The following is a 19285-nucleotide window of genomic DNA, read 5'->3' on the forward strand; positions in this document are numbered from 1 at the left end:
TAAAACAGATGCAATCATTTTGTTTTTGTAGATGGACATAAATTGTACCACTGTTTTGATTAATTTCTTAATACTATAAAAAATCTGAAGTCAACTCTGTTGTTTTCCTTACTGTACATGTATTGTATATTATTATTATTATATACCGGCTTTTTATAGATTTGACTTTTTTGCTGCTCTTGAAGCACACAATTATCTGCAGATCAGACAAGCTCTTTGGCTGAAGCTCGGTCACAGAAGACCAGGACGATCAACTAGTCTTATAATAATATAATAGACAGGTTCGAGAAATAGAAACAAAACGGGTTTCTTATACATCCAGTGACTGCCAAAAATAGCAACTAAAACTCTCAGATTAATGTTTAAACAGTTAGCACATGAAGATTTGCTTAAACAGAATATTGTTCATTTTCTACGTTAGTAATTCAAACTAAATATCTGATGAGCCGTTTTATTTTCTAATCATTTAATACGCTGTTACCAAGTAATCTTTTACAAACTCTGATTTGTGTGATCGATAGGTTTTCATTAACTTCTCTTCTGGTGCATCTGAAAGTACAAGCTACTGCTGACAATAAACCTGCTCCAAGTTTGAGTTATCCTCTTATTTGAGGTTTAAGCTCTAATTAATGCAATCTTTGTTGAAGACTGCTCTCTTGTGGAGGAGGCAGGCCATCACAGCCTGACTGATGGGAAAACCTCCTGAAATAAAGGCACGCTAAACAGTGATTTTAAAATAAAAATGTTTTATTTATTTGTCAGGTAAATGGCATTTTTACAATCTTAAAACAGCAGGCCATGCAACGCACTGCTGGCATCTGAGAAAACCAAACCAAATAAACAAAAATAATAATCTTCATTTCTTGCTCCGAAACCACCTTCATATGGCGAAACATCAGGAGACAGTACTGACGAGAAGTGATGGGTTAAAAAGGCACAGAAAGAGAGATTCTGCGGCGCTTCATTAGCTCCTGCACTGTGAATATTCATCTGTTAAGGCAGCAAAAACTAAATAAACCAGCAGAAGCTCCTTCTCATCAGATATAAAGATACTCCACATGATTTCATTCCTGCCTGGAGCTCCAGACTTCTTGCACTTATATATATATATTTCTAAAAGTCCATAAGATCGTCAGGCACCAATCTATAAATGTCAAAAAATGGCTTTTTTCCCCCCTCTTCTGGAAATAATACACTTCCAAAAATGAGAGAAAAAAGCAGCAACAAAATAACTGTACAATGTTTTTTTTTTTTTAAACCTGTGTTTTTTATATTAGATACAAAATAATTCTAATACTTCATTAAGCGATCCTTCATTTTGGAAAGAAAACAAAAACAAAGGAAATGGCATGGTTTGTGACCTATCGCTGGTGCGTATTAAAGAAATGCTTTTGATTAATACTATACTGGTTCACAATAAAGCATGATTAATAAAATAACAGACTTCATAATAAAAAGAAGCTTCCTATAACGGGAAACCAATGACCTTCAGAAGCAGACTGTGGAGCCACAGACTCATTAGCGTTCTCTTATGATGCTACAAAAGAAGTGAACGACTCTCCTTCATAGTGTAAAACAATCTCTGTCTCATGACATGTAATGTAGTGCTGAACACACAAACCTTAAAGCCATAGCTTATCTTCCAAGTGCTGAGAAAGACCAAACGGACTGTGTTTCTGAAGTGTAGTGTCATCTCCTGTAGCAGCGGTAAAGCTAGAGTAACATTTCATTCTAGTGTCTCTATGTCCTCACTTTAATGAGACCGTTATCGTTACTGAGTAATAGGCACAAACGAGCACCGCACATTCGACAGATACCCAGAGAGACGCGACGTAAATTAGTGACAAATAAATAATTGGCATTTCTGAGGTGCACAAAGCTAGCGTATTTCTACTGAGGGTCAAAGGTCATAGATACAGGTCATATATGGCGGTCAGCTACTAGTGCTTCATCTCAAACTCTCAAATCTCTTCTGGAGGGAAGCAGGAAACTGTCCTCGGTCAGCACTTCTGCTAGTGTTGTGAATACCTTCATGCGCAGAAACAGAATTAAAAAAAGATAATATTATGATGTGGCCACGATGGAGTGGTTAAAAAGAGATAAAGAAGCAGAAGAAGTGTGGCGGTATCAGAGAGAGTGTGGCGGCGCTCAGATCCAGCCGCTGGTCAGCTTGTAGAACATCTCCTCGTCTAGAGACTCGTTCTGGTCCTTGGCACGCGTGGACAGGAAGATGTAGCCGCCGATGAACTCGTGCACCACTTTGCAGTCCACCTCGGCACAGATGAAGGCCAGACTGGGCTCGTCCGCAAACTCCACCGTCACCTGAGAGCAGAGCAGAGGCTGTGAGAGGTCAAGTCTTATGCTGTGTTCACACCAAACGCGAATAGAGCGTCTGGAGCGAATGATTTCAATGTTAAGTCAATGCAAAGGTGCGTTTACGTGCGTCTGGAGGTCTCGCGGCGCGAATGAGGCGTTTAGCGCGGCTGGGAAGACGCGAATTCGCCTCATTTGCGCGTCTAGTTCGCGCGAATGACGCGAATTGAGCGTCTGGCACGATAGGCGTGTTGCACGCGAATTGTGCTTTTGTGCATTTATGTGTTTGACGCAAATTCGCGTCTGCCGCCCCTGTTAAATTTTTTTTAACTTTGGCGTCAATTCGCGCCGCGTTAACCAATCAGGAGCCTGCTCAGGAGTCACTCATTCAACATGGAGGAACGACTGATGTTGTCAGTGAGCAGTCAACCGGAGCTTTATGACACAAGTATCACACACAAGTTCATATTTCAGGAATAAAAAGGACCTCGCTTGTGTTGTAAATACACATTTAACTTTTGAGTCACGTACACGTTTATCGACCCGCAGCCTTCCCGCTGTTTTTTTACAACTATTTTCCCCCTAATATAGCCTACAGTTACTTTTCGCTAACAAGATAATGCGTTTATTCAGAGGACGTGTGCAGGAAGTGGAAAAGACCCGAGTGCTCGATCAACATCAGCCATCTTGCAAACAGACAACCGCTAGCACTTGGCCCTCCCACAAGAAGCGGATTTCGCCTCAGACGCGCGTCAATTTCACCTCAAACTTTTGCTTTCAACGCGCGTCTATTTCGCTCTAGACGCGCAAATGCATTCAAAATGTTCAAGCGGCAAACTAGACGCGGTAGACACGAATTTGACGCTCTATTCGCGTTTGGTGTGAACACAGCATTAGATGTTACACCTATGAAGTCTAATGCTGTGTTTACACCAAACACGAATAGAGCGTCAAATTCGTGTCTACCGCGTCTAGTTTGCCGCTTGAACATTTGGAGATCATTCGCACGTGAAATTAACTTCACAACAATCGTGTCATGGGGGGCTTCTGCCAGATGAGTTCACACAGCATTTTCAACCGCCATTTTTATTCGGATAATTTTCAAAATATTACTGTTATCGTGTCATGAAATGTAGTTTTAAAAGTATTTCAGGCGAGAATGTAGTTGTTTTAAACTCAAATATGCAGTTTATTTATAAAGACAGCGTCTATTTATAAAATGTGTTTCGCTGATTTCGGAGCTCCATGCGATCAGCGGGAGCTCCGTCATCATGTATCCGCCGAGAGCAGCCTCACCTCGGCTAGATCTTCTGACATTTGCCGCTGGCTCTGATGTCTCTTTAGTGGTTCAAGATAAAATATAATTCGTTTGGGGTAAAACGAAACGTTTCTTATCTTTGGCCTTTATTCAATTAATCTATTAATATGTTTTATATATGTATATAGGTCCTTTTTATTCCTGTCTTTATAGAAATATGAACTTTTGTCATATAGCTCCAGTTGAAGCTCTTTCAGTGTAATTGTACAAGAGTCCAGCTTCAGCTCGACTCAAATCTTGTCTGATTTTGATCAAGTAAAGGTCAGAATAAGGTCAGTAATATCTCCAGATGAACTCTTACTGGACTGAAGCACCTCAGCTTTACTTGATTCTCCATCAGTCATGTTTTAGAGTCTCAAATCTGATCCTCAGGATCTTTTGAGGAGCGTTTGTTTCCAGAAGCTTTACTTTCACTGTTCCTCAGCGGAGGAATGATCTTCACAAGCCTCCAGAACATCTCACATCTTCTGAGGAGCCTTGATTTCTTCAGCTCTCCATCACTGTGTTATATGTGCGGATCATTTACACATCTCATCTCACTGTGACACTCTACTGGAGATATAGAGCACAGACTCTTATTTACATCAGTTTATGTCAGTATCTGCTCTACTGTTATAATATATTTATGTGCCTGTGCATCATCATGTTTCATTGGACAGACCACTCACGATGAACTTTGATTCATCATGTGGCTATCTGTATTACTGTGCTGCTTATCATACGTGTAAACAGTATTTTTTGAGCAGCAGATCTTCTACAATCAGAACAAGCATAAACCAGTTACAAATGGCCTTCATTATGTTCCCAGGCCATTTAACTGATGAAACCGTTAACATGAAGCCTCATTCATAACATCATAAGCATTAGCAACCATCATCAACATCCAAAAGCACAGAGCACCTCACCATCTTAATCTCCCAGTTGACGTTCCACTGCTTCATGTTGCTGAAGCGCCAGGTCTTGATGGCGTCTCCTGTGCCGGCGTCCATGCGGATCAGTCTGTTGTAGGTGATGCCAATCAGCTCGTCTTTCTTGCCCCCCTGGAACCTAGTTTGAAGAAATGTAACAATAACCAACAGAAATACAGAAAAAGACAGGCTCTGTGTTTATCCGAGCAGGTTTTCTGAAAAGATAATGAGAGTGCAATGAAATATGTAGGAGAAGACATCGTAAGGGAATGACTTCTTAAAGGGACAGTTCACCCTAACATGTTAATGATGTCATTACGAACTCATATACATCTCTTTTATGGTGCACAACACCACAAATTATGTACCTTCCAAAAGTTGTTATTCACTGAAACTCTTGACCTAACATTACTTGACAAGTGCATGAGAATTCATGCTAGAAGAAGCATTGTCCAATTTGTGAACAAATTATTTTTAGCGCCAGATCTTTAATAAAGAATTGCTTGATCTAGTTCTTGAGTTCAACTCACTGACTTGATCTGGTTTCTGCAATTAACGGCTCACTTGGAGGGTAAGAATAATAACACCACAGAAGATAAAACGTCGTATGGGTTGGGAATGATATAACTGGTTCCTACATATTTTCCATTTCAAAATTCCATACTTTCACAGACTCAAATTTCAAAGCTCTCAGTAGATTTTCAGACCATATTTAACATAAATGGTTCACTGAGCATATATAGTAGTCATCTGTAATATTATTTGTCACACTGGAAAAAAATATTCTCTTTAAAGTTTTTTTCAAGTAAAATGACAAATGACTGTAAAAAATATTAAAAAAAACTTTGTCAAGTTATTTAAGTAAGTTGTCATATATATATATATATATATATATATATATATATATATATAAACTAAATGGGGGCAAAAGTCTGAAAAAACAAATACTTTTCCATACTCTGATTTCCCCCCCATACTTTTCCAGACCTGGAAAATACTTCAATCAAATTCCAAACCCTGTAGGAGCCCTGAAATGATGTTAAAACAGGAATGAACTGTGAACTGTAAAAAGCATTTGTGTTTTATTGACATACAAGATATCTGAGAGACAGAAACGTCCGGTTTAGACACTCACTTGGCAAGAAAATGTGTGACTCCAAACTCTGGCAAGGACTGCCAGGCCTGTATGAAGCGCATCTTGGCCTCGATGAGGCTCATCTGTGCCACGTTCTGATGGGCTTCCAGAATACGGCCCGAAATCTGAGAATAATGCATAAGTGAACATTAATACACATTCATCATAACTTAAGCAGAAGGTCAGAGTGAGCAGATGGACACATGGATGAATGTCATCAGGAAACGACCCCAGAGAAGAATGTAACAGCAGAAACATCACAGTGAGATGCTGTATTCAATCAGCACAGATATCACAGTGAACACACCAGACGCTCCTCTGGCTCAAGCATCCCTTATGATGATACATGCACTGACAGAAGCCATTGCAATGCCAGCTACCGTCGTTTAGTCCCCATTTCCCCAGAACTTGAAACATTTCACGTAAGAAGAAAATGAGTGACGTCACTGGAGTCTCCTACAGAGCAGTTACTATAAACTTCCTGAAAGGGTCAGCCAATGAAACACAGGCCCTTTTCAAAAAAACCTATTAGACCATCCTATTAGACAAATGTGTTGATTATAGTAGAAACAACAGAGACCCTAAGAGGACATGGCCAATGAATTTTTTTTTTAATGCTTATGCATTTGCTCGCAAAAGTACTGCGTCCCAAACAAATTCAAGATTTCTCGGGAACGGCAAAGTCTCGCGAGAGAACAAACATTTTTCTGTCATCACCATGTCTTTTTAGGACAGGGCTCCAAACAAAAAAATCAATTAAGGAGCCATTGGCTCCTATAGTAGAAAAAACAGGCGCCAAAAATTTTTTTTAAGAGCCACATAACAATGCACTTACTTTTAGTCACCCTGTTGTGTGCATGTCTCTCCTCTTCTTATAGTTTCAGCATTTTCATCTTGTGAATGTTCTGGAAACTGAAGCTTATTTGGGAACTGAATGTCACTTCCGATTTATGAACTATATACAGTCAAATAATGTTTTTATTACGCAGAATCTGAGCCAGGGTCACTGCCACTGACCATGATTATGTCCATATCACTTGGCCACTGAGTGTAGTTTGGCCGTCTCCTCTTCTTTTTCGCAGAAAGCCAGCGTTTGACACATGGTTCAGGATCAAACTGTTCAAGTGATGGGCCTTCAGTGTTGATCCTGATCAAATCTTCCAAGGTTGACACATGGAGGGAATTGCGTACTTTAGATTTTATCCTGTTTTGAGCTGAAAAGCCACGTTCACACTGAGCAGCCGAAATTGGTAGGACAAGCATTATCTCAACTAGACGCAAAACATTCTGGAAATCTGTGCAGTAGGGCTCTTTTGTTAGTAGGACTTCCCACAAGCTGCAATGGGATTTATCTGAAAACTGTCCTTTAACAAGGGGTTTCAACAATCTCCATTCTGCCTGTACAGCAGTGATGTCACATCCATTTATCAGCAAGATGTCTTGATACCATTTCAGCATTGTGTCAATTTCATTTATCCCAAAATTGTAGATGTCGTTTGGCCAAGAATCATGACTAAAGATTGAGAAGCATTGAATGATCTCTGTCCCTTGTGTGTTTTTGTGCTGAGTGTTGTCTCTCATAATTTCAAACCTCCTTTCAGGCTCCTTAACTGTAATGTCTACAGTTTCATCAATGAGGTGGTTTAGTTCTTCACTGAAACCTTGGAGATCACCGCCTTTCAGCTGTATGTTTTGAAAGGAAATGCCCACGTAGTCAGATGAGGCTGCTTTTTTCTCCCTTTTGGTCTGTTTTTCTCTTTGGGCTTTGTCCTGCTGCACCACATTTTCATGTTGAGCAACTGAATTTAAGTTTGTGTGACTGAGAAATTCTTCCAACTTTCCATTTCTCACTGGTTTGTCCTTCATTCCCTTGATTGTACAAACACAGGGATCAATAGCTGCTTTAGCCTGAGGTAGAATAAGCGAGTTCTTCTGAAGCACAAGACTCAACTTTGAGATTTCTTCAAACAGGTCATGGAGAAAGTGACAAAACCCCACAAAAGGCAACTTTTCCATTTGTTGTGAGATGTGTTTTGCTCTTCCTGTTATTTCAGTGTTTTTGGATGAGGCAGCAAGGTGTTGCATGTGGAAGTGAACAGCTGTATATTGGCCCTGGCCTGTAGTCTGAACAGATGCAAGAAAAACAGAAAGGGCTCTGTAAATGTGAGGCAGCCAGCGCTGGGTCTTCACAGCAGAAGGTGTTCGTATGGCACAGCCTAACTCCATGCCAATGGCTTTCAACTCACGCTTGCTTTTGGGGCTAAAATGGTATGTTTTCCATATTAGCTGCAGCAAGTCATAGACATTTTCAATCATTGGAACAGACTTCTGAACATCTAACATGGCTAATTCCAGTCTGTGTGGCATACAATGAAAGGAAAGAATGTGCTGTCCTATTTCTTCTCTTAAGAGAGCACCTACTCCTCCTCAAGCACCCATGTTAACGGCAGCCCCATCTGCTCCAAATGCAGTAATCTTCTTCTGCCACCAATCACGATCAGTTTGTTTAGCATCACTAAACAAGCATTTTATTTGATCTAATACTCCATGTGCATGGCAGTGTTCAAGCTCAGTTAAACCAATAAACCTGTTCACTGCCACACCTGCAGAAATGTGCCTGCAGTATGCAATAGCGTTGTCTTTCCCAGAAACGTCTGTGCCACAGTCAGTGATAATGGAGATGTAATTAGCTGTCTGTGCGTCAGTCAGTGCTTGTTCTTTGAGCTCATCTGCAATGCATCCTACAAACTCAGCACAAGATGTGTCGTTATCATACGTTTTGCTCACATCAAGTCTGTTTTTTCTCATTAATAATATCTGTGAACTAAATTTATTGAACGGCAGCTCTTCCCGTGCGATCATATAGGCGGTGTTAAATTTCTTTTTTAACTCCTTCCATTCGTTTTCGTCCCGCAGCTCGCATGCACGAGAAACTGCACGCGCTAACGGTGTAGTCTGTGGAGACTCGCGATTATGTGATCACGTGCATTTTTATGCTTGTTACTGTCCCCGTGTTTTCTCACAGTCTCTTTTTTGAAATGGTTCGTTCCTGTAATGAACTCCGTTTTTCCCCGCTATTTCTTTGCTCGCTCTTGAACAAAAGTCACAAAACATTTTTTGTGTCTTGTGATCATACCTCAGCCAAGAAAACTCCTGAATCCAGGACGTTTTGAAATGTCTTTCGGCACGGTGTTCAATGACTGTTGCGGAAAGATGAATCCCTGTGTCTCTGGCGTTCTCTACAGCGCTCGTGCTGGCACAGCTGCTGGAGCCTGCTTTTTTGTTAGCAGGAGTGTCATCTGTGCTGGTGATTAACAGAGATGAAGATTGCTTGAAGAAGTCAGATATTTTTCGCTTTGACATTTTTTTCTGGTGCGGAAAGGTGACATTCGCTTTACCTGTTCATATTTTGGCACTTTCACTCAGTGACGTTCACGCAAAGCATCTCATTTCATGACGTTAACAATACGAATTAAGCGATAGGCTACTGGTTATAAAACATGCACGTAGGATGCAAATTTTACAATCAAAGGGAGTAAATTTTTATTGTCGCCAATGGTGACCTTGACAGAAATTTCACTCGCGAATAAATATATTTGGTCGCAAATGCGACCATTTTAGTCGCAGTTTGGAGCCCTGTAGGAGCTCTGTAGAAACCTCATTGTGTCATCTAAATTATTATAAAACAATTGTAAATGATAATAATATATTCTGGGATATATCTGAATATTTGAGAGCTTGACTTTTAACATCATTCAGGCAGATAGCTGTCCTGGAGGAGACGCCAGTGATCTGAAATGTTTAATGTTTGGGGTGAGCTACAGCTATAAATGGTGAAGAGGTTAATGGGAGGATCTCTGGAGTAAGACAGCACCAGTGTTAGTGAGTCATGGACATTCACCAGCTGTCAAAGAGTGACTTACCAAGTCCCTGACAAAGCCTGGCTGAGGAGGGTGGAAACAGGAAGAGGAACACGCAGAGGAAACAAGGGAAAAGCAAATCAATGAATAAAGCAGCAAACAAGCAGAATAACATGATCAAAACAACCGTTAATGTACAGTGAAAGGAAAGGGCAGGGTGCGTGTGTGAGTTTACAGCAGAGGAGGACCACGAGGATCAGCTGGACAGGAGAGATCGGAGGAACACGCTGCACTGGATCACATCAGATCCGGACGGATTGTGCAGATATAAATGTGTCTAGCAGAGATCCTGATACACCGTTGATCTGACACCAAGCAGAAGACTACTGCAGTTTTCAATCTGTGGCGTTCTTCCTCGCTGATCAAAACGGGACAATCCAGTCGAAGCTGATCTACTAAGCTTACTGAGACTAAACTTCCCACTAGTCCTACAGTTTTTAAGCTATGACCCCCAAACTTGGCACAGACCTCCAGGATGTTCCAACTCACGATTCTCTATCTTTTCTAACGGATCTGACTTTCAGAATTCCAGAATCAGACTTCCAAACATGTCCACATTTCCATAAACTTCCAATAAGGGGGGTCAAAACCTTCATACAATACCTCTTATAGAAAAGTGGTATTGTATGCTATTATTGTACAAAAAAAATAAAAAATAAATAATATATATATATATATATATATATAAATAAAAAGCTTGCTTAATCATGCTAAACCTTTTTAGCAATGCGCTAAAACATGTTAGGAACATGTTAAATCATATATGCTAGATATGCATAAAATAAACATGCTAGCAACATACATCATGCCAGCCAAGTGCTGAAACATGTTGGAAACAAGCTAAAATGTGTAAAACATGAAAGAAATGTGTAAAACTATGCAACACAAAAATATGTTAATGCATGCTAACATGTTAACAACGCCAGTCAACTACCAGTAGAGGACTCTAACGGGGTCTGAAGCAGTTTTTATTGGTCTGTCTGTCTTTAACTTTTAAACTTGAAGCTTTCAAAAAATATTATAAACTTTCAGACAAGGCTTGGTCAAACCAACATCCAAATCTGCGGTCATCTAGCTGTTTTATATAGTTTTATATCTTGTGGTTTGTCCATTAAGCTCCAAATAAAATAAAATGGCATCTTTTGTACTGAGCACAAATCGGTACATTTCTATAACTCTGGAAATGGTAGGATTTTAAACATATATAAAGGTTTAACAGTTCACAGCTGAGCTGTAGTTTGATTAACCTATGTTTTCATCACACTCCAAACTATACACCCTTGACTCCACAAGGTGGCGTCACACACATTTAAACCCAAGAACACTAGAGAGACCTCTGAAATTCCCCACCGCTTGGATGACAACATCCTCCTTCCTGGTCGTGTTGAGTCTGGAAGTTAAGTGAGAAAGTCATCTCTCCTTGTTTCACAAAGTTCAGTGCTTTCTGACCCATGTCCTCTGGGAATAAAATCAATTGAACTTGTAATGCAGGGATAAATGCGTTCAGAAATCATCTGAACTCTGATATCGCTCTAACAAACAAACTACTGTCTTCTTCCCAGACTGCCTCTTCACATTCCCAGGCACGGCTTGTTTCCTGTATTTTTCCCGCCTATTCTGAAGACCCCACCCCAATTCCTCAAAGTTTTTCCCAGCAGTGAGCTGGTGGGGGAGCGACTGGGATGTGAGGACAGGAAGTGCACCATCCCCCAGCATCACAGGAGCCCTCCCTACATACTTCACTTTACCCTCGGCTTCAATCAAAAACTACATTTCACTCCACACTCTGCATATGATTTAGTTTGTTAAGTTTTTAAAAAAAAAAATTCTTACTATTACCGTTTACCAAGCAGGACCTTGTGATATTTAAAATGTGATATGCATTTAATATTTGATCTTTATTTAGCATGTAGGCAAAGGACAAAAAGGAAAACCTGTTTTTTTTTTCGCCCTTATTTATTAAAAAATAAAAATAAAAAAATAAAAAATAATATATATATACACACACACACACACACGTCCTTCTCAAAAAATTAGCATATTGTGATAAAGTTCATTATTTTCCATAATGTAATGATAAAAATTAAACTTTCATACATTTTAGATTCATTGCACAACAACTGAAATATTTCAGGTCTTTTATTGTTTTAATACTGATGATTTTGGCATACAGCTCATGAAAACCCAAAATTCCTATCTCAAAAAATTAGCATATCATGAAAAGGTTCTCTAAACAAGCTATTAACCTAATCATCTGAATCAACTAATTAACTCTAAACACCTGCAAAAGATTCCTGAGGCTTTTAAAAACTCCCAGCCTGGTTCATTACTCAAAACCGCAATCATGGGTAAGACTGCTGACCAGAAGGCCATCATTGACACCCTCAAGCGAGAGGGTAAGACACAGAAAGAAATTTCTGAACGAACAGGCTGTTCCCAGAGTGCTGTATCAAGGCACCTCAGTGGGAAGTCTGTGGGAAGGAAAAAGTGTGGCAAAAAAACACTGCACAACGAGAAGAGGTGACCGGACCCTGAGGAAGATTGTGGAGAAGGACCGATTCCAGACCTTGGGGGACCTGCGGAAGCAGTGGACTGAGTCTGGAGTAGAAACATCCAGAGCCACCGTGCACAGGCGTGTGCAGGAAATGGGCTACAGGTGCCGCATTCCCCAGGTCAAGCCACTTTTGATGGGCTACAGAGAAGCAGCACTGGACTTTTGGACAAATTTTGCATGTCATTCGGAAATCAAGGTGCCAGAGTCTGGAGGAAGAACTGGGGAGAAGGAAATGCCAAAATGCCTGAAGTCCAGTGTCAAGTACACACAGTCAGTGATGGTTTGGGGTGCCATGTCAGCTGCTGGTGTTGGTCCACTGTGTTTTATCAAGGGCAGGGTCAATGCAGCTAGCTATCAGGAGATTTTGGAGCACTTTATGCTTCCATCTGCTGAAAAGCTTTATGGAGATGAAGATTTCGTTTTTCAGCACGACCTGGCACCTGCTCACAGTGCCAAAACCACTGGTAAATGGTTTACTGACCATGGTATTACTGTGCTCAATTGGCCTGCCAACTCTCCTGACCTGAACCCAATAGAGAATCTGTGGGATATTGTGAAGAGAAAGTTGAGAGACGCAAGACCCAACACTCTGGATGAGCTTAAGGCCGCTATCGAAGCATCCTGGGCCTCCATAACACCTCAGCAGTGCCACAGACAGATTGCCTCCATGCCACGCCGCATTGAAGCAGTCATTTCTGCAAAAGGATTCCTGACCAAGTATTGAGTGCATAACTGAACAATTATTTGAAGGTTTACTTTTTTTGTATTAAAAACACTTTTCTTTTATTGGTCGGATGAAATATGCTAATTTTTTGAGTTTGGGTTTTCATGAGCTGTATGCCAAAGTCATCAGTATTAAAACAATAAAAGACCTGAAATATTTCAGTTGGTGTGCAATGAATCTAAAATATATGAAAGTTTAATTTTTATCATTACATTATGGAAAATAATGAACTTTATCACAATATGCTAATTTTTTGGAGAAGGACCTGTATATATATATATAAAATACACAAGATTGCAGCTAGCTAGAAATCTGGCAGTGTTTTTGGCAAAACAATTATAATTTTATAATTACAAGAAAAAAAACTAAATTGGAGTGATTGCACTGACGGCGTTCACATGGAGCAGCCTTCACTGTGAACCGAGGCGCTTTGAGATGCTGAAAACATCAGATGGTGAGCTGCTCATGTGTAAATGAACACAGTGCTTCACTCTGAAAGCAACTGCACAACGAAGACTTTTCCTCACGTCTGTTAGTTTCAGACCCTGGCTGAGATGGTGCCATGCAGTGCTGTTACAAGCAATCCATGCATGAAATACAGGTATTTTAAATGTATTTTATTTGAAAAAGCAGTGTATTTTTCCATAACTTTATATGATTCATGGTTGAAAGATACAGAAATCCATATAAAAATAGAAAAATCATGTATATTTACAAATATTTTTTCCTCAATATAAATTTAAAATCATGAACATTATAATTTTAATGTGCTTTTTATTTGCCAACGAAGCTAAAGACCGAGTAGGTCAGTTTCAGCATTAACGTGAGACATCTGAACCTGATTTAAACATCTGTAGCAAAAACAGCAATAATGTTTTGGTTTCCACATAATACCCCCCCTGTATTCTGTTCATTACTATGTATTGGTGCATATGTCTCTCTCCCTGCCTGTCTTTAGCTCTGTGCCGTCAGTGTCGGTCTGTTTTCTCTCACTTACCTGCTTGTTCTTGTACTTCTTCAGGTATCGTGGAGACACCAGACACTCAGGGTTGATGTCGGTGGTGATGGGCTCTATGATCTGAGGATCAGGATTCATGTGCTGCATCTTCAGGAAGGACAGAATGTTCTGGACCTCTAAGTTGTAGGAACTGTCTGCCATCGTCTTCCCTTTGGAGGCCAAACGGCAAGCAGCCATCCACTGAGCGTACTGCTTCTCCTGAAGGACAGGGAAAGCAGTCTGAGCCTCTGAGTGCCACAGTTCATTTACTACCACTGAGATGCTATTTTTTTATAGTTTCAGTTTTAGGTAACCCTGAATTACATTTGAAGACGTGAGTTGATTTATTGCACAATAATGTGTGGCTATCGATAGACGTTTCTCACTCACAGTATCACAGCGCAGCCAGATCTCATTCATACCATCTGCTACAGGAATTAGCAACTTGATGTTGAATTTCTGAGCGGAAATGTTGACATCTGGTGTGACTTCACAGCCTGTGGAGAGACAGCAGATGAGAAGTGGTAAACACCCAGTGTTTGTGAGCGTGTGTGTGCGTGTGTGTGGCGAGCGGTCACCTCTCAGGTTCATCTGGTGCGCCGGCGTGCCCTGGGCCTCCTCACGGCTCTTGTAGCAGGAGACTGTGATGTCCTTGAACGTGCACCAGTACTGCTTGTATCCTTTCAGAGTCAGTTTCTTTGGTCTGAGGTGCAAGTAAAAGTTAGACAACATCGAAGGGAAATGACTCTCTACTGTTGATCAGCTCGGTGACGTCCACCGAAACTTTAAAACATTTACACTTTAAATTAGCACAGTCAAGTCATTAAAATGTTTAATTTAATTAATTACACAATGAGATTAAATCGCAAATAATTCATACATCAAATATACTTTAAAGCTATTATCATGTTAAATGAGAAAAGCATCGGACAGACTTTACAAAAGTAGCTTTAGGAAGAATTGTTTTCACTTCTAATTTTTGGGGGAGCTATCCCTTTAATTTGTTTATATATATGTATTATATATATTATTAATATAGAAATATTTTTAATGAAATGACTCTCTAAATAAGAATCTGTCAGTAGGTGGCAGTAAATATCTAAAAGTCTTTGAGTCCTTCATTCAATTCGTTCAAACAGCTGATTAATTCAGGAATGAAGTAAATGGTCATTGAATCACTGGTTCACCAATTCCTTCTCAACACATTCATTCACAAACTAAACACTGCTGTGTTGCTTGAGATGCAAAACAGTTCTCATGTGGCTTTTATAGGTAACATTTTCGGTGGCAAAATTAAGCAAAAGAGAGATTTTTTTTGTCCAAAATATAACACAATATCAAGTTGTCGACAGTTCATTATTAAAATGTTGTATAAAATCAGTATCACATGCTATTTGTGTCAAGAACAGCACCTGTGTGATATTGCTTAACTACATCATATGATATGAATATGAGATGTAAAAATCATACGGGGCAAATATATCTCATATTCATATCATATGAACAACAGCACTTTTACAAGCTATTTAAAAGCATATATATATATATATATATATATATATATCATCGCTTTTCTTCACTTTTAAATAGCTTGTAAAAGCGCCGTGCGCATTTTACTTTCACTTTCGAATTAGCAGCAGTTCAGCATCAAATGCTTGAATACAACAAAACAATAGGCTAAGTATAACTGTATAATATAACACCAAATAAATTATAAATGTAGAACGTTTATTAGCAAAACGAATAAGAAACCTTGGAGACACAGCATACACCTTGATGTCAAATTAAATGAATAAATGACACAAGGTTTACATAAAGACAAAATATAAAAAATAAACGGCAAAATTCAACAGGCTTTTCAAAATCCAAAATAATGCCAAACAGGTGCTTTTGCATTTTGTTTCTACACTAAATCATCCCCCATTGTCTTGTTTGTCTCCCCTCACTCTTCTTGTCAGTCAGCTCTCTCTCTCTCTCTCTCTCTCTCTCTCTCTCGCTAGCAATAGGCTTTGTTTTATTTATTTACCTTACACTAATTAAGGCTCAACATATGTTTCAATCCTTTAACTCACTTGAAGACTTTCACATAGTCGGCCAGTTCAGGAATGGAAGTGATGTCACCCTGAGAACACAAAGTGTATTAATAAAGTTAAACAGTTTTTGGTATAATGATGTCTTTATTGTCACAGTCTGCTTAACAGCTGCACACTGCTCATGTTACAGCCAGAAGAAGATTCAGAAAACAGTTTTGATTTCATTTTTATTTACCAATTTTGCCTGCAAAAAAAAAAAACACCACCACCACTTGGACTCTTAGGTATTGCACATACACATACATCAGGCCTGTGTGCTTCCTTTTTAAAGGATGAAACATGCATCAGAATAACATTTATTTCATCATACCTGGTTGGTGTGTTTAAATGAAGTATCCGTGATGAACTGCATGTCAATAAATTACAACCATCCCATGCTATAGGCACTGCATTTTCAAAGGCTACAGAGGAAGTTATGTCATGCTAATATCTGAAGCTTCTGCTTTCTGAATGCAGAAGTGTGCTAAAGGCCTATGGGGAGTGTGTGGCTGTACAGTTATGTGTGTGTACCAGCGTGTTGGACGTCTTTCCTCCCTCCAGAGTGATCTCCAGATCTGACAGAGCCGCATCAACCTCATCGATCTCCTTCTCACTGTTGTTCAAGTGATTTTCTGAAGACATGATGGACAGCTTGTTGATGTGGTACTGCAAATAAAAACAATCACGATAAACAAAGTGTTGCCATTCATAAGTTCATCATATTAATATAGTAAATTACTTACTGTAATACTTAACCCTTTCCCACATTTTCCCAATTAAATATAGCGGAATTTGTAAATGTTACAACGTATTTGTAGAACTGATTTGTATTTATGAAATGTAACATTTAGTCTTTTAGCCATGTTCTAAATTTCAGGGCTGCAAAACTCTTACAAGATGCATGGGAAATAAAACGAATCAAATATTTACTTTGACCTCCTGAGATGGACAAATACACAAATCCTGTTCCACATTTGCTACACTGTTACTAGATGATCTTCCCAGTTAAACAATACTGAAGTGATAAATGCAATTAGTTTTTTTAAGGTTTTAAACTTTTATGCATTTTTGAGAGATTTAACAATTAGTTAATATTTGTTCTATAACATTCATGAAATGGCTTTAAATGGTATTCATACATGCAGTAAAAAATGCAAAAAACTGATAGACTATTCTTTTATGGATTTTTAATTCAAAATAAAATATATATTTTTTTAATGTAATCTTAATTTCAGTTAAAAGTTTTAGTCATTTTGCGTTTTGATTTGTCATTTGTATTATTATTCTGATTATTCTCTACACACACACACACATATATATTTCTTTCTTTAATTCATTTTATATTTCAGTTCTTTCAATACATCAAATTATTTTAGTACACCAAAAAATGAGAAATGCTGCCCATAACATTTAATTGAATGATACGAACAATTCTTTTTTAGTATGGTTTAGTATAGTAATACTATTCATGCATGAGTTTAAAGCCTGTAACTTCATTCTCCTAATTACAATGAGCTGTCAAACGCTCCTCATGGTGCAACAGAAGGATATTTCACTGTACGCTGATTGCAGCTCCGCTTTAAAAACAGACGCTGAAGGCATTTTCATGTCACCATCTCTCTGCTCAGATAAGAGTCGTTAGTAGGTGAATGACACACAGATTTCTCTCAGCGGTTAACAGCCTCGCTATAATGCTAGCTAAACTTAGAGCTGCTGATGTTTGACAGCGCTGAGCTCTTCTACCCAGAGACACGTTCAGAGGCAGACTCATATCCTCCGACTGAACGTGGTGTGGACGGATGGAGAAGGACAGACCGGACTAAATTAAACTCACTGTACGTAAACAGAGAGAGTGGACACCACTGATACACCTCCACAAACCCTGCTGGAGACTGAGACTCTGGGTGGTCTCCCATGTCCCTCCTCCCTCGGACAGACGCCCGCTCTATATTTACATGATGTGAAGACAGTGAGGCGTCCTGAGGTGTTGGCACTCAACATTTATGAGGGTCTGAAATAGAAGGGTCATCGCTGGCCAAACGTTTGCATGCTGCAGATGCTACGCAGTCAGGCACAGAGCCCATCCAATTCATTAACAGGGCCAGAGGACCCGAGTGAAGACCGCAAACTGTCAAACAGTGGGCTTACACAGCAGTCCTAACAAACCGAGCATAAATGCCGCCGTGGCTGGGACGTGCAGGTACCTGCAGGGCGGCGAACATCATCATCTCCTCCTCGGTGCACTCGATCTCCTCCAGCAGGATGGCCCACTTGGCCTGCTCATACAGCTGGTTCACCCTGATGGCATCATACTGCAGGGGTCAGGAGAGGGTTAAAACATGACACCATCACACCGTCCTGACTACATGAGAGTGCAGATCGCAGCATAATGCACACATCCAAACCTGATTACATTTATAACAATGGGTCAGGAAATGCTATATTTTATCATGTTTCTTAAGGTGCACTTATAATCTTAGTATGTTTTTATTTTTTTCATTAAAATGGTCATAATGTAGAATTGTCTACCCTGAATTTAGCCTCTGATTTTTGAGGGGTGTGTCCACAGTGAGACGTCAATGGAAAATTTTTTCAGGATTATTTGATGAATAAAAAGTAAAAAAGAAAAGCATTCATTAAAAATAGACATCTTTTGTTACCATTCAGAATTTTTTATTTTTTTTGAAAGAAATTAATACTTTGATTCAGCAATGATGTGTTAAATTTAATCAAAAGTGATATTAAAGACTATGTTAGAAAAGCTTTTATTAGAAAATATTTCTATTTTGAATGGACACTATTCTTTTTTACTTTTTATTCATGAAAGAATCCTGAAAAAAAAGTATTGTGGGTTTTAAAAATATATTAAGTAGCAAAATATTATTCTGATTTCTGAAGATCATGTGACACTGAAGACTGGAGGAATGATGCTGAAAATCACAGAAATAAATTATATTTTAAAGTTTATTAAAATAGAAAAACATTATTTTAAATTGCAATGATATTTAACAAAATTACTGTTTTTTTTTTTTGGGGGGGGACTTCTTTAAAAACATAAAGAATCTCACTGACCCCAAACTTTTGACCGGCAGTGTTTACGTCATAAAGTTGGTTGGTGTTTTAACGCCAAGACAGTTTCTGTCTATTTTCATGGCGAGTAATACGTTAAAATACTATTAAAAGAAATTAAAAACCTAGCCCATGTTCTTTATAATAACTCTGAATTGGATTTGGGTTTGACTCTTTCATAATAATAATCATAATAATATTAAAATATTTGAAAGTGTTTGACGAGTAATATCATTTCCTGAATTTAATCAAAATAAGTTTAAGAGATCCTGGAG

General features: G+C 39.0%; 1 protein-coding gene across 5 annotated transcripts in view; it reads right to left on the reverse strand.

The window, feature by feature from the left end:
* Positions 1-2141: 2141 nt before the first annotated feature.
* Positions 2142-19285, reverse strand: part of LOC132111835 (fermitin family homolog 2) — a 65526-nt gene continuing 48382 nt past the window's right edge. For 3 of the 5 annotated variants that reach the window (XM_059519456.1, XM_059519459.1, XM_059519457.1), the window contains 10 exons: positions 18146-18253; positions 16473-16607; positions 15942-15991; positions 14448-14572; positions 14260-14366; positions 13870-14088; positions 9598-9618; positions 5675-5799; positions 4537-4678; positions 2142-2322 (listed from right to left, as the gene is read on the reverse strand). In XM_059519456.1, coding sequence (XP_059375439.1) covers positions 2149-2322; positions 4537-4678; positions 5675-5799; positions 9598-9618; positions 13870-14088; positions 14260-14366; positions 14448-14572; positions 15942-15991; positions 16473-16607; positions 18146-18253 — 1206 coding nt within the window. In that variant the 3' untranslated portion in view covers positions 2142-2148. The remainder of the gene's footprint in view (positions 2323-4536; positions 4679-5674; positions 5800-9597; positions 9619-13869; positions 14089-14259; positions 14367-14447; positions 14573-15941; positions 15992-16472; positions 16608-18145; positions 18254-19285) is intronic. The other 2 variants (XM_059519458.1, XM_059519460.1) reach the window with 1 other exon arrangement.

Source organism: Carassius carassius, chromosome 31, assembly GCF_963082965.1.
Source record: "Carassius carassius chromosome 31, fCarCar2.1, whole genome shotgun sequence".
NCBI classification, from domain to species: Eukaryota; Metazoa; Chordata; class Actinopteri; order Cypriniformes; family Cyprinidae; genus Carassius; species Carassius carassius.